The 14096-nt window shown below is 39.8% G+C and overlaps 1 protein-coding gene across 1 annotated transcript; it reads right to left on the bottom strand.

Moving 5' to 3' along the window:
• Window positions 1-1397: 1397 nt before the first annotated feature.
• On the bottom strand, window positions 1398-6383 carry LOC149137720 (uncharacterized). Its single transcript, XM_089351828.1, has 2 exons — window positions 5640-6383; window positions 1398-1415 (listed from the first exon to the last, which is right to left on the bottom strand). Exons 1-2 carry the CDS (start codon window positions 6381-6383, stop codon window positions 1398-1400), a joined length of 762 nt encoding a protein of 253 aa, XP_089207954.1.
• Between the last annotated feature and the right edge of the window lie 7713 nt (window positions 6384-14096).

Genomic DNA, 14096 nt, shown 5'->3' with positions numbered 1-14096 from the left:
TAATGGCTTCCTACCTACACACACACACACACACACACACACACACACACATATTAAAATCGATAAAAATGTAAAGTGAATTCGCTGTGAGGAGTTTCAACGTTTCGGGCTGAGTTCATCGGATCTTTCTGATTTGACGGGCAACACTTGTTTTCTTAACGAAACACTTTCAAACGTGGGATACTGGTAGAATGTGTCATATAAAACATCTTTTTCTCTTAGCTTTCTTAACAAAAATTGTTATATTGCAAGTTATTTCATGTTAAAATTATCGTATTTCTGTAATTTCAACCAATCACTGACGTCTATTCAGCTGAATACAGTTACTTCTCTTTTTATAAACAATAATTTTTGCCGGTGTCAAGAGTGTTATTCCCTGTTTAATTATATCATTATTCCCTAGTAAGGGTTTAGGGTTTTAGGGTTGGGGTTATGGTTATGAGTTATAGGGTTTTAGGGTTAGGGTTATGAATGAGGTTAACGCAAAAATAAGCATAACCCTAACCGTAATCCTAAAACTAACCCTAACTCTAAAACCCGAACCCTAACCCTAAAACCCTAAAGCTAAAACCAGTACAAACGCACGAACGATGTTATAAATAACAGTACTGCCGATAGTTGTTGTTGACAAACTACGACACTAATTTTATTCAAGGGAAAAGATCCCATGACACCGTTGTTTACATTCCACGGCAGTAATTGTTTTCACTTCAATAGACGTCAGTGATTGGTTGAAAATACCGAAATACGACAATTTCTTACATGAAATAACTTCGAATACAAAAATTAACACAAAATACACAAGTATACGAAGTTTGAAAGTGTTTCGGTACCAAAAACACTACATAAAACATTAATGAAAAGTGTTGCCCGTCAAATCAGAAAAATCCAGTTCATCTTTAGGAGAGAAAGTTGAAAGGTGAGAAATATGTGAGACGACAGGGTTTTACATCCTCTAAGTTATATAAAAAAAACTGGCTGCAATTGACAAGAAACGCAGGACCACATGAGCTTTGCACATGAACAAGAGGTTGTAGAAGAAATAATGTGAGAAGAAAGAAGGAAATTGTAGCGAGATGAGGAGAAACAAGAAAAGTCGAGAGTGTGGTGAAGGAAGAGGGGAGTTGAAGGATAAAGGGTTTAACGAACTAATAGGTGTAACAGTCGAAGGAAAACGTTCATACATTTTGATAGTAACTTGTCAGGTAAATCAATATTGCTTGGTATGATTTCCATACTGAAGTTCTAAAACTCAACTTTAGCAACTACCACACCAAATAACAAACTTCGAAATTATTTCACATAAAACAATAGAAAGACAGCAATTAACAGGGTTGGAATAATCAGATAGCAGTCTCTTTGTTTCTTTCTTGGTGATAAGTGCTATAGAAACTTTGTTATTTAACTGCATACATCTGGACAAGAACAAGAATTGCTAAAAAGTACATAAAATTTTGAAATTTAAATTCACAACTCTCCTCTTCCGCAATGCTTTCAAAATGTCAGCGTTAGTAACAGTATTTGATTTATAGCATTGAATGCTTGAAGAAACTCTCAACACTGACAACTTCCATATAAACAGTGAAACATATTCTATTTAAAATGGAAGTGGAGAAGCAGAGAAATGGAAGTGGAGAAGGTGTGGGCATGCCAGTGCGGCTTAATAAGTTCACATCATATTTACGTGGTTTCGAGTATAGACTGTACTGTACATTGAGCAAGTGTCGACAAAAGCCTTGTGAGTAGATACAGTGGGCGGAAAATGAAAGAAGTTCATCTCATGCGTGCATGCATCATGTGTGTGTGTGTGTGTGTGTGTGTGTGTGTGTATAAATGACGTGGTAATTATTAAAAAATGTCATTATCAAACATGCAGTGTTGTTCGTTTGGCTATTTTGGTGTTAGTGTTTGGAGGCCTGAAGGAAATATTACCTCGCTTGGATACAGACAAAGGTTAGCAGCAAGAAGAACATATGTTTGTAGAAAACCTTGTTTCAACGAAATTCATATGTGCCATGCAAAACACGGGAACGTGGACGTTAAAGAAATGACTTGCTTTTTCACTAGCGAATTGTACAAAACAGGTATCAACTGAAAAGCAAAGGATATGTGTGTATGTGTGTATACTCACATATGCATACATAACACATACATGTATACACATGCAGACACTCGCATACACACACAGGGATGCATACATACCATACATACGTCTGTGTGTGTGTGTGTGTGTGTAGAAAAAGAGGTAAAAAGAACATGGTGAGAATGTAAGGGAAATCGCTGTTGTTTTTTTTTTCTTGACTCAACTCTGCAACCTTTGTCACATCGACATGACGTCGTTAGTCTTAATCTTGTCTATTGTCATTGCCACAGGAAGTGCTCTGAATTTTCTCTTTTAGTTCCAGATCATTTTGTGTCATCTCGACTGACTCAAAACTCACAGGGTCTTCGTCCAAATGCTGTTGTGCTTCCACGAAGAAAGAAGTCTTTCTACGGTCATAGCCCACCCTCAAACTTCTAGACTTTGGAACTCTCTTTCCATCTCATTGGTTTCCTCCTACTTTCGACCTGAACTCTTTCACATCTTAAGTAAGTTAATTCTTTTTGTCTTAATTTCTCCTTCTTCATGGCCCCTTACACTACATGGCTTCTCGCCTTTCTTAGGACTTCAAAAATTGAAACAAAGAAGTAAAAAAATATCGACAGGCACAGTTCTACGTCACAAAAGAAACTGAACACTAAGGAAAAGTGCACGTTTAAATTCACATAATGCACAAATATATTACCTCAACATGTTTTATCTTTTTGAAAGAGATAGATAGTTGCAACAAACGACTGAGAAAACTTACTAAACCGACAACGAACCAAGATTGAGATACAGTTTCGGTTTCCAGTTCTAATTCTATAAATCCAGTTAATATTGAGAACCAACCTCGCCCGCAATAAAACCAAGAAAATAAAGACAACCAACGAGGTAACCTCTATGTAGCCGATTGGCCCACTAGAAACAGCAATCGAATCACATCCGACTATCTTTAGCTGAGATAATGTAATTCCAACTGAAGTATACATTTTCTTTCCTTCATCCGTTCATGTGACTGTGTAGATGTGTACTTGTCACTGTTTTTCTTAATGAATAACTTATATGGGGACTTATGCAATAAGAATGTATGTATCAGAGTATAGTGAAGAAAGGGAGAGACAAGCAAATAATTATAAATACATGGATATAAAAAGTAAGATAGTGGTATAGTTAAGGATGAGATAAACAAAGTTAAAAGTGAGGAAAATAAAGAGAAGAGTAAAGAAAGAGAAGTGAGAGTTAGAGATACATGAAAAATGTACTTTTTTAGCACCATGTAATCTCAAATTGTATTTACATACATCTCACTCGCATGTGTTTGAATAAGAGAAAAAGACAGTAAAGGAGAATAAAGAAATTAGATAGAGACACAGACGAAATCGTATATACAATAAATCATTGAAACTATCCTCCTCTTTTACCATGGAATTCCAACCTCGTTTCGTGGGTCGCTACCTTAACAGCTCCTTTATAGGATCCAGTGACTAAAGACATCATCAGGAATAACCAAGTCCGGTTTGGGCCCCTACTCCTCTACCGTTTTCGACGTAGCGGCCCTCCCCCACTTCGGAGGTCTCTTCAGTTCTGGCGCTGAGTGCGTTTTTTCTCTCTGTGGTTCTTTGGTTTCTTCGATACAGCGTCAACGAATGTCAGCGGGCGAATGACCATCCTGTCAAATTTCCCTTTAAATACTCGTCGGTAGGCTCCAGCAGCTAGTACCAGCTAACTTTCACGTGACATTGTCTAAGCTTCAACGGACCAATGGAGGAGAAGGGCGCGTAGTTTTGGCCCGCATCCTCTCTAGACCTGCCCTCCAACAGTGTCGTGTTAGTTTCAGTTCCAGTAGCCAGAGCCGACCAGCTGTTTGATGGTACAAGCCTTCGAAGCAAGAGGAGGACTCGCTATGAGTGAGATCGCTACCTTGGCCTACTTGTCAATCAGCGATGCTGCTTAAGTGTCAGCCAGCCTCACCTAGCGACGCTATTTCCCAGTCGGCATGTTATGGCTTTCAAGTCATTTAGGGTTTTCTCGTTTCAGCCATATATAGAAGCTGGCTTGTAGGCTGCCTCCTGTATCTTCCTTATTATTTTTTTCAGTTCTGAGCTAGAAAATGCAAACCTTCTTTTAAATAACGTCGCCATTTTCCTTTCAATGAAGCCTCTATCCCCTACTGCCATCCCTGTACTCTGCACTCTTCGATTAATCTCTCATAACTTGTCTCCTTCTGTTGCTCTGCATTAGCGATGTTCTCTTCCTATGGCACTGTCAGCTCTTGCAAAATTCCAACTTTTCGTTCTGTGTTCCATAGGATTAAGTCCGGTCTTTTTGTTGTTTTTATGAGCGGAAATATTAACAGTCTTTCCAAATTCGCGGCCAGCTCCCACTATCCCTTCCATCTTTCGTCTGTCACGTATACTTTATTTGAAGGCCTGGCCTTATGTCCTTTTCCTTCCTTCTGGAAGTATATCCTTCCGCGCTTTTCTACTTTTGGGTACTCACCCCTATTATATCCCTCGGTGTTCTCCTTGATTGCTGCGCTTATGACACTGAGGACTTGATTGTGACGCCATGTATATCTGTCTAGTGCTAGCCTGTAGTTTGACAGAACATGTCTCACCGTCGCTTTCTCTCCGCAACTACATTCATCAGGTGAAAGGTCGAAGGCAGACTTGATCAGGAAGGATGTTCTTGTTTGTTCCCAAGCCCAAAGTTTCTTCCATGAGCTTCTGCGACTGGCTACATATTCCTCCCATCTCAGGCACACCCTGTTGACTACATTGCACCAAATTACATTTCGCTTTTCTTCCTCCTTTCTCACATCATGTACCACTGCCTCTTTCATCTCTTCTACACTGCTCATGCAAAATGGCTTGAAATTGCACAACCTTAGACCGGCTCTTGCTTCTTGCATCGTTCCGACTATATCGGCATGTCTTAGCTTTCCGATCGTCCTGTTTACTGCCTCTTCCGCTTTCCATTTTCTCCCTGTTCGTACTTTTGGAGGGTTTTCTCGGATGTTCTGATCTTTCGAATACCTTAGCATCATTACTGTCCTTGCCTGTCCTGCCTTATATTCTTCGGCGATTGATGTTATCGGTAGTTGCAGCACGGGTTTTCCATATAGTGCACTTGTATTCAGTGGTTTTGGAAGACCAAGCCATTTTCTGAACACACCGCGTCTTTGTTCCACCCTTTCTACTCTACTCGAGGCTATTTCATACATTTACAATGATCATATTATCCTTGGGTACAGTCCACATTATCCTTGGGTACAGTCCACATTATTCTTGGGTACAGCATTTGAATTTCCCCGGTAATGTTGTTCTGTCAATTGCCTTTAGTCCCTGTCCCACTAAATCGTGTGTTTCTTTGCTTTACTTTAGTAAATCCCTGTACCGAGACTCTTTACTGGTTGTTCTTTTACCGTTGGTATATCTTCACTTCCTATCCTGAATTTCACTTCTTTTTTTACTCCTTCACGAAAGCCACGCTTCGAGATTTTTTGTCTTTGAATTTCATTCTCGCCCATCCTATTAGTTCGTCCAATCGCTCTAACGTTCCATCTTGCTGCCTCATCCATAAAAGCTCTTAATGGTGTCTTTGTAACAGATTTCTCACAGTTTGTTGATCCTAGTAACATCTCCATGACTAGCACAAATAAGATGATTGATATAAATCCAGCTGCAATACCTACTTCAAGCCGTTGCCACTCCGTTGTGAACTTCCCTGCTGTAAATCTCATCCTCAATTTATCGTAGTAACACATGAGCATTCGTTGAACATCTTCTGCAATCCAAAAGAAGTCCATAGCTGCTTGAATTAGTGCGTGTGGAGCAGATCCATATGTATTGGCAAGATCTAACCATACAATACACAGGTTTTTCTTCAGTTGTTTTGCACAGTTGATAGCTTCCCAGATAGCAAATGCATGTTCTATGCACCTAGGGATTCCAGTGATCCATGCCTTTTGGATTGCTTCATTAACATATCCGTTATGCTGTACGAATCTTATGATTCGCCTGGCAAAGATTTCAAACATGATCTTCCTATCGGTATTTAGTAGTGAAATGGGTCTGAATTGCCCTAGGGTTTTTGCTTCCTTCTCTTTAGGTAAATAGATACCTTCAGCTATACACCATCGCTCTGCTACGTCTTTCTTATTCCACATTTCTCTTATCAATGCAAATAGTGGTGAACTTTTTGCTCTTGCTTTTCTAGTGAACCCATCAATTTCTTTCTGTCTGATGTCACTCAAATCGTATGGTACCCTTGGTTCAGCTGGTTTCTTCAGCCCGAGCATTTTTGGGAGTACTTTATTTCTATCAGCGTCGCTGTATGTCTCTTTAAGACAGTGTTCGAGCTCTTCTTTAGAGCAATCCAATCTTCCGCCCTTACTCTCAGTAAACAAACGTTTAGCATATTGATATGGGTTGTTTACAAAACTACGATAGTTCTTTTCTCCTTCCTTTCTTCTGTTATTCTTTCTTTCCTTTCTTAGTTGTTCTCGATGCCTCTCTTTTTAATCTCTTCATATAGTTGTTTTAACCCTTCTCTTTCCTCCTCCTTTGCATCCCTCCATCTGGTTCTGGGTTTTTTCTTCTCTTCTCGTATCTTTGCAATTTGTCTTTCTCTCCTCGATGGTCCGCCCTTTGACGATGATTCTCCATTCCCTGTTGTTTCAAGTCCAAATCTTTTCCCTCCTTCCTGATAGATTATATCATCTTTTACCATAGAGAGTTAGCGCGTACATAAACACAAGTGTATACACGAACAAATGCGCACACATCTACATAATTACACACGTGTAGAAAATGTTAGCACAGATAAAATTGAAGTTTGTCTTAGAAAAATTTGGCCTTATCAAAATCATGTCACCTGGGGAAGAAAATTTGGGACGGTGCAGGTGAGATTTCTGGATGAAAATTTAGCTAAACAATTTTCGACACTCTCTCTCCGCACAGATGACTTGGTGATGATACCGAGTTATCTAGGACAGAGAGTGACCAAAGTTATAATAAAAAATGTGCCATCGGAGGTGGACACCCAATGGCTGATATCGGCCGTATGCCTGGAAATGGAGGAGGCAAATATTTTGGAGATTACGGTCGGAGAGGAAAAGAACTGGGGAGGGAAAAATCTGGAAATCCTTCTCCACATCACGGAGGAGGCTTCACAGAAAATTCCTCCAAACATTAGATTGGCAGAGGACCACAAGCTGTATGTGGTGGTAGAGGGCAGGCGACCTCGCTGTTACCTATGCAACAGCGAAGCACATCTGAAAAAGGACTGCCCTCTGGCCGCTAAACAAAAACAACAACAACAACAGAAGCAACTACCAAATACCCCCAATAGAAAAACCTTACTACCAACACCACCAGCAACACAAAAAACAACAACAGAAATATCAGCAATAACCACAACAGAAAAGACAACAGAAACTGCAAAAACAGAAGAGAAAAAAAAAAGAAAATTCCAAGACTGCCTCTCCCTCCCCCATATCACATACACCACACACAAATAACAAGCAGCCGACATCAATAAAAACAGCAACACAAACACTCACAGAAACACACACAGACGCACAAAATTTGCCGTTACCTCTTTCTGACTCCTCAGAACTCCCATCATCCGATGAAGAGAGTGGGGAGGAGTGGAAAATAGCTACGAAAGGAAAGAGGAAGCGCAGTAAGAAGAAAACAAAACAAAATGCAAACACAAACAAAGCAGGGAGATTCACATCTCCCGAAAATACTACTAACACCAATAGTAATATAAAAAAAACAATGCTAACAGCAATAGACAGTACAAACACAGAGTTGATGAATTTTATCAACTCTAAAACAAACATCACAAATAACGGTATCAAAACCAACAACCACCCACGTACAACACCGCCAAAACACATTAAAATTATTCATGTAACACCAGCATTACACAACACAATAAAATCCCTCTACCCCAACTCGGTAGGGGGATTCCAGAAATATTTGTGCAAGAAATTGTACAATAGCCTCCTTGGTGAAAAATCCAAGGAGGAAACAAAAAACTTTCTAACGGTAAGTAACACTGTTCTTTTGTTTTGTGCTTTAAAGCAGACGTATAAATAGAATCATGGTGAAGATTGGTTGTGTGAATGTGCGTGGCTTGGGGTCCCCTTGGAAACAAGGGTACCTCTTAAATGACATCAAGTCACACAATTTGGATATCATAGCCATTAGTGAGACCAGACTTCATGAGCCGCGGGCCCTAAAGTCCATGTTTGGCGGACAGTTTAACATTTATTTTTCTCCCTGTCTGCCGAGGATGGGCGGTAGTGGCACGGCGGTTCTTTTTCGCAAGAGTCTGGATCTCCAAGTAAAGACGATATTTACGGACCCGGAGGGTAGACTGGTTGTCCTAGATGTGGACGGCAGCGATGGAGGCGCTTTTCGGTTGCTGGCAGTTTATGTGCCTCCTTTAACAGGTCGGTCGGACTTCTTTCGACGTCTAGAAGTATTCCTGGGAACGTCTCGTCCCTTACTTTTAGTGGGGGATTGGAATGCTACCTTGGACACGCATCTAGACTACGTGGGGAGTGACAAAACTAGAAGGGGATGCAAAGGCCTCATAGACCTGCTCAGACGCTTCCAGTTGTCTGACAGGTACCGACTCGACCACCCAAATATGCCAACGTGGACTTGGAGCAACCGCATTGGGTGGTCGAGATCGTATCTAGATAGGATAGTGTGTAGGACAAGAGATAGAGATAGTTTAGGATGTCTACAGTTCCACATAGTCAGCTACACGGATCACAAACTTGTGACGTGTACGCTAGACTTAGATTAGGCACATGGGCAGGGTCCCGGTTACTGGAAACTAAACGCGTCTTTCCCGTCGAGACAGGTTTTCAGAGACCGGATTAGCACGTTAGTAAAGAGGGCTTTGACGGGAGCCATCGTCAACAACAAATGGTGGTTTGCCCTCAAGAGAGCAGTAAGGGCGGAAGCAATACGGTATAGCAGGGCACTAGCTGTAGAGAGGAACAGAGTAGAGGGGGAGCTAGTGATAAAGGTAGAAGAGGCATTGCGAAGTGGCATCGCATCCGACGTTTTAGCGGCGAGGTTGGCCCTCGATCAACACTTCAATGCTAAACACGAAGGGTGTGCTGTCAGGGCAAGGATGCGTGCTCTGAGGAATGAAGGTGTTGGAGCCGCACGAGAGGCCCGGGTGGCGGAGGCGCAGCGGGGTAACAGAGCCACCATCCGGTCTCTGGTAGACGAACAGGGACGCGAATTGCTCGAGCTGAGCAGGATGTGCGAGGCGTTTCAGTGGCATTTTGCCCGACCGTTTGGGAGGAGTGGCGAGCGAGAAGGCAGGGTGGACTTTAGTGCCTACCTGCACAGCTTGCCACGACTCTCGGCAAGAGAGGCAGAGTGCTGCAAAGGGGTCATCACGGCGGTGGAGGTGAGGGACGCGATGGCGGGTTGCTCGACGGACAAATCTCCGGGTTTGGATGGTCTGCCCTACGAGCTTTACAACTGTATGCCAGACTTGTTTGGAGACGTCTTGGCGGCCGTGTACTGCAACTGGCAGCAGAACGGGAGCATTCCCGGTTTTGTGAGCCGAGGAGCGGTAACGCTGCTGAAGAAAGATCCAAACAAGGGGGACGCCATAGATAACTTTAGGCCCATCACTCTGCTCAATGCAGACTTGAAAATTTTGGCCAAGGTGTTAGCCAAGCGGTTGGCGCTTGTCATCGAGAAACTGGTCGGCACGGAGCAGACATGTGCCGTGCCGGGTCGGAGCATCCATGGCAACCTCCATATGATGCGCTACATCATAGAGAGGGTAGTTAAGGAACCTGGCATGGGTGGGGCCCTGATCAATTTGGATCAATCCAAAGCTTGGCCGAAGTCAAAATGACTGAGACAAGTAAATGAATAAAAGAAAGCATAACCAAACTTAAGATTGTCACAGAAGACAAAGCTTCATTTTTGTATGTGGTACACGAAAATAAACACCACTGAAATATTCGCTTTTGAACTTTTCTGCCAAGAAATCATAGCAATGCAGAAGAATGCGAAAGAAATGACGTCAATGAGTAGAAGAAATTGAATAACAAAGAAACACATTTAAATGAGCCTCCTTTTTGAAGCCTTGCAAAAAAAAAAAAAAAAAAAAAAGAAAGTAGAAGGTGAAGATGTGTGGCCATGTGATTAAAGGTGCTGCAATCACGATCGCGAGATCGTTGTGTTCTTGAGGGAAAACATTTCACGTTGCTTCAGTTCGCACAATTGTAAATGCGACAGATTGGCGCCCCGTTCAGGGAAAATATTTTGACTTCGGCCAATTAAACGCCATGGAAGCCGGGTAATCGGTCCCATGAGTCCTAGGCCTCGAGACGGTAGCATCCAGGGACTTACTACAGTCAAAGGGACGTAAACACAAACGTCTTACATATACATACACGCGTACATATCTTTATATATATATTTGAGCGTGAGTGCGTGTGTGTGTGTGTGTGTGTGTGTGTGTGTGTGTGTGTGTGTGTACATGCGTGCGCACGCACACACACAAACATAGTATATAGCAGATGTCTACCAGTGGTTCATAAAAACTGTCTGAAAAAGTATGCATGTCTAATTAATGGGCTAACATAGGGTCCATGGATATTATAAATATTTAGTTATATTCTATGGATATAGTGAGGTGGTCCCATAAAAATATATGCCATGCCGAAATATACGTAGCAATGCATTAATAAAAATATAAAATCTCCATCCGTAAGGTATTTCTCCTTATTAATATATATATACATACATACTTGCGTATATATATATATATATATATATATATATATATATATATATATATATATATATATATATATATACATATAATAATAGTAATAATAATAATAATAATAATAATAATAATAATAATAATAATAATACAAATGATATATGAGCATATGCATGTATACATACATATATGTACATAACTACATCTACATGTATATATAGATGCATATCCGGGAACAGGACGTCAATAAACGTGGACAAAAAAGGAACGGGAATATAAACAAAGCACAAAAAAATGGACTTTTTTTACAGGCAACAGAAGGAACACGTAAACAACAGACAAGCCACTTATGGAACTTTTCCTTCATCAGCTGCCTCTATTCTAAACTAGGCGTTTCGAAGATGAGGCAGAACGCGCTCTTAGAATAGCTCTTCCCGCGAAGTGGATTAACCTGCTAAGCGGAGGATTCCAAAGTAGCAAACAAAAACCAAGACAGGAAAAATTAAACAGTGAAAACAACGTTAAAGGCCGTTAAGCCGAACGAGAGGAGATACTGAACGCTGTGATGTGACGAACTTGAGCGAAGAAAGATAGTAGTTCATCTTGCCTTTATGCTGGCCGAAGGGAGAACGAAGAGGTGACCACAGGTCACGTGTGATCAACGAGGAGTGGTAGAGAGAGGAAAAGGGAGGAAGTTGAACAAAGGTGAGCGACGAGAGACAGGGAGGAAGAGTAAGAGAGGGATATGTATAGCAGTGAAGGGGAGAAGCAAGGACAACAGGAGGAAGCAGAACGAGTGGGGGAGATAGGTAAGAAGAAATAAAGAAAGAAAGATAGATAGATAGATAGATAGATAGATAGATAGATAGATTGACAGAAAGATAGAGTGCGCGTCAGAAATATAAAGTTAAAACTTACTTGCAAATGGACGTGTAGCGTTCGATAATATAATAATACAAATGATATATGAGCATATGCATGTATACATACATATATGTACATACCTACATATACATGTATATATAGATGCATATCCGGGTACAGGACGTCAAAAAACGTGAACAAAAAAGGAACGGGAATATAAACAAAGCACAAAAACGGACTTTTTTTTTACAGACAACAGAATGAACACATAGGAAAACAGACAAACCACTTATGGAACTTTTCCTTTATCAGCTGCCTCTATTCTAAACTAGGCGTTTCGAAGATGAGGCAGAACGCGCTCTTAGAATAGCTCTTCCCGCGAAGTGGATTAACCTGCTAAGCGGAGGATTCCAAAGTAGCAAACAAAAACCAAGACAGGAAAAATTAAACAGTGAAAATAACGTTAAAGGCCGTTAATACACACACACACACACACACACACACACACACACACACACACACACGCATATATATATATATATATATATATAATGAAAAATATTTCAATACAAATGTATTAATACAAATGTATCAATTTCCAGCAAAAAGTAGCCCTAAAGGGTATATATATATAAATTCATAAGAATGGTACAACAAGGTACCGATATTTGCTGGAGAATAGCAATCGATATAAAAACGACGCTATTGTATAGCTTCACTGCGTATATACTGGCAAAAATGCGTGTGTGCAACAAAACATGAAAAACTTGTCTTACCTTAGGAAGAACATCCGAAAATGAACAACCCAGATTAAGGATAATGCAATACCTAGGTTTCAGACTTTTCAAATACGTTTCACAACGTAAATCTGATTAGTCTTCATCAGTTGCATTTACCTAGACAACATTTCAAATGTTGCTACATCAATGCCAAGTATACTCGCCCGAACGCCAAGCCGTTAACGGAACTGAGAACAGTGAAGAAGTCAATAATGAAAAAATGAATTTATTTATATATACCCTTTAGGGCTACTTTTTGCTGGAAATTGATACATTTGTATTAATACATTTGTATTGAAATATTTTTCATTATTGACTTCTTCACTGTTCTCAGTTCCGTTAACGGCTTGGCGTTCGGGCGAGTATACTTGTCATTGATGTAGCAACATTTGAAATGTTGTCTAGGTAAATGCAACTGATGAAGACTAATCAGATTTACGTTGTGAAACGTATTGGAAAAGTCTGAAACCTAGGTATTGCATTATCCTTAATCTGGGTTGTTCATTTTCGGATGTTCTTCCTAAGGTAAGACAAGTTTTTCATGTTTTGTTGCACACACGCATTTTTGCCAGTATATACGCAGTGAAGCTATACAATAGCGTCGGTTTTATATCGATTGCTATTCTCCAGCAAATATCGGTACCTTGTTGTACCATTCTTATGAATTTATATATATATATATATATATATATATATATATATATATATATATATATATATATATATATATGAACTAGTTATAAAACAAACTTGTTTCTTGTTTAGTAAAACAAAAGAAGAAAATCAAATAAACTAGTAATGTTCAAGGATGTATGTATTTATACATGTATATGCATGTGTGTGTGTGAGTGCGTGTGTGTATACATACATACATACATACATACATACATACATACATACTTACATACATCCTTGAACATCACTAGTTTATTTGAATTCTTCTGTTTTACTAAACAAAAAACAAATGTTTTATAATTAGTTTATGAATTAACACTTCCGGACTTGAATTTTTTTAATAAAAAAAAGAAGAGGATGCTTTCGTGATTTAAAATAGTTCATTCAGTGATTTGACAATGGCATTATGATATATACACGTCCGAGAATATACACGTTGCGATCAGAAGCTTGAAAAGTTATCCTTTCAAAAGTAATCTCAGTAAGCTTCCACGTGTTACATCAAACTGTAACAGAATGTAAAATACGATTCTGACAGATTATAGAGCGGTTCAATCAACAAAGCAAAGAATCAAATAGCGAGAGAGAATATGACAGCCAGTGTACTCCTTCTTTCTTATTTGTGTGTCAAGACACACAAATAAGAAAGAAGAAAGCAAAGGACCACTGATGAGGTCACAGAAGTGTGACGAAAGAACTCTGGCCGAAATACGATTAATGTAAAAAATAAAATAAAACTTAAGCAAATTAACACCAAATATATAGTGCGTGTGTTTTTATTGGCTAAACTGGCAACATGACCATCCCCAAATACAACAATATCTGTTTCAACACACGATTTCACATCAAGAATCTTGCAAAACGAATATATAAACGTAACAAGATGAGGACAAATATCCGTCAACTGTAAATAA

This window comes from Octopus bimaculoides, chromosome 1 (genome assembly GCF_046866305.1).
Source record: "Octopus bimaculoides isolate indiv1 chromosome 1, ASM4686630v1, whole genome shotgun sequence".
NCBI lineage: Eukaryota > Metazoa > Mollusca > Cephalopoda > Octopoda > Octopodidae > Octopus > Octopus bimaculoides.
This window is presented reverse-complemented; position numbering and strand designations above follow the sequence as displayed.

What these genes read in the sequence shown, in the direction of transcription:
- LOC149137720 (XM_089351828.1), bottom strand. Translation starts at nt 6,383, where the DNA reads ATGCTCGGGCTGAAGAAACCAGCTGAACCAAGGGTACCATACGATTTG.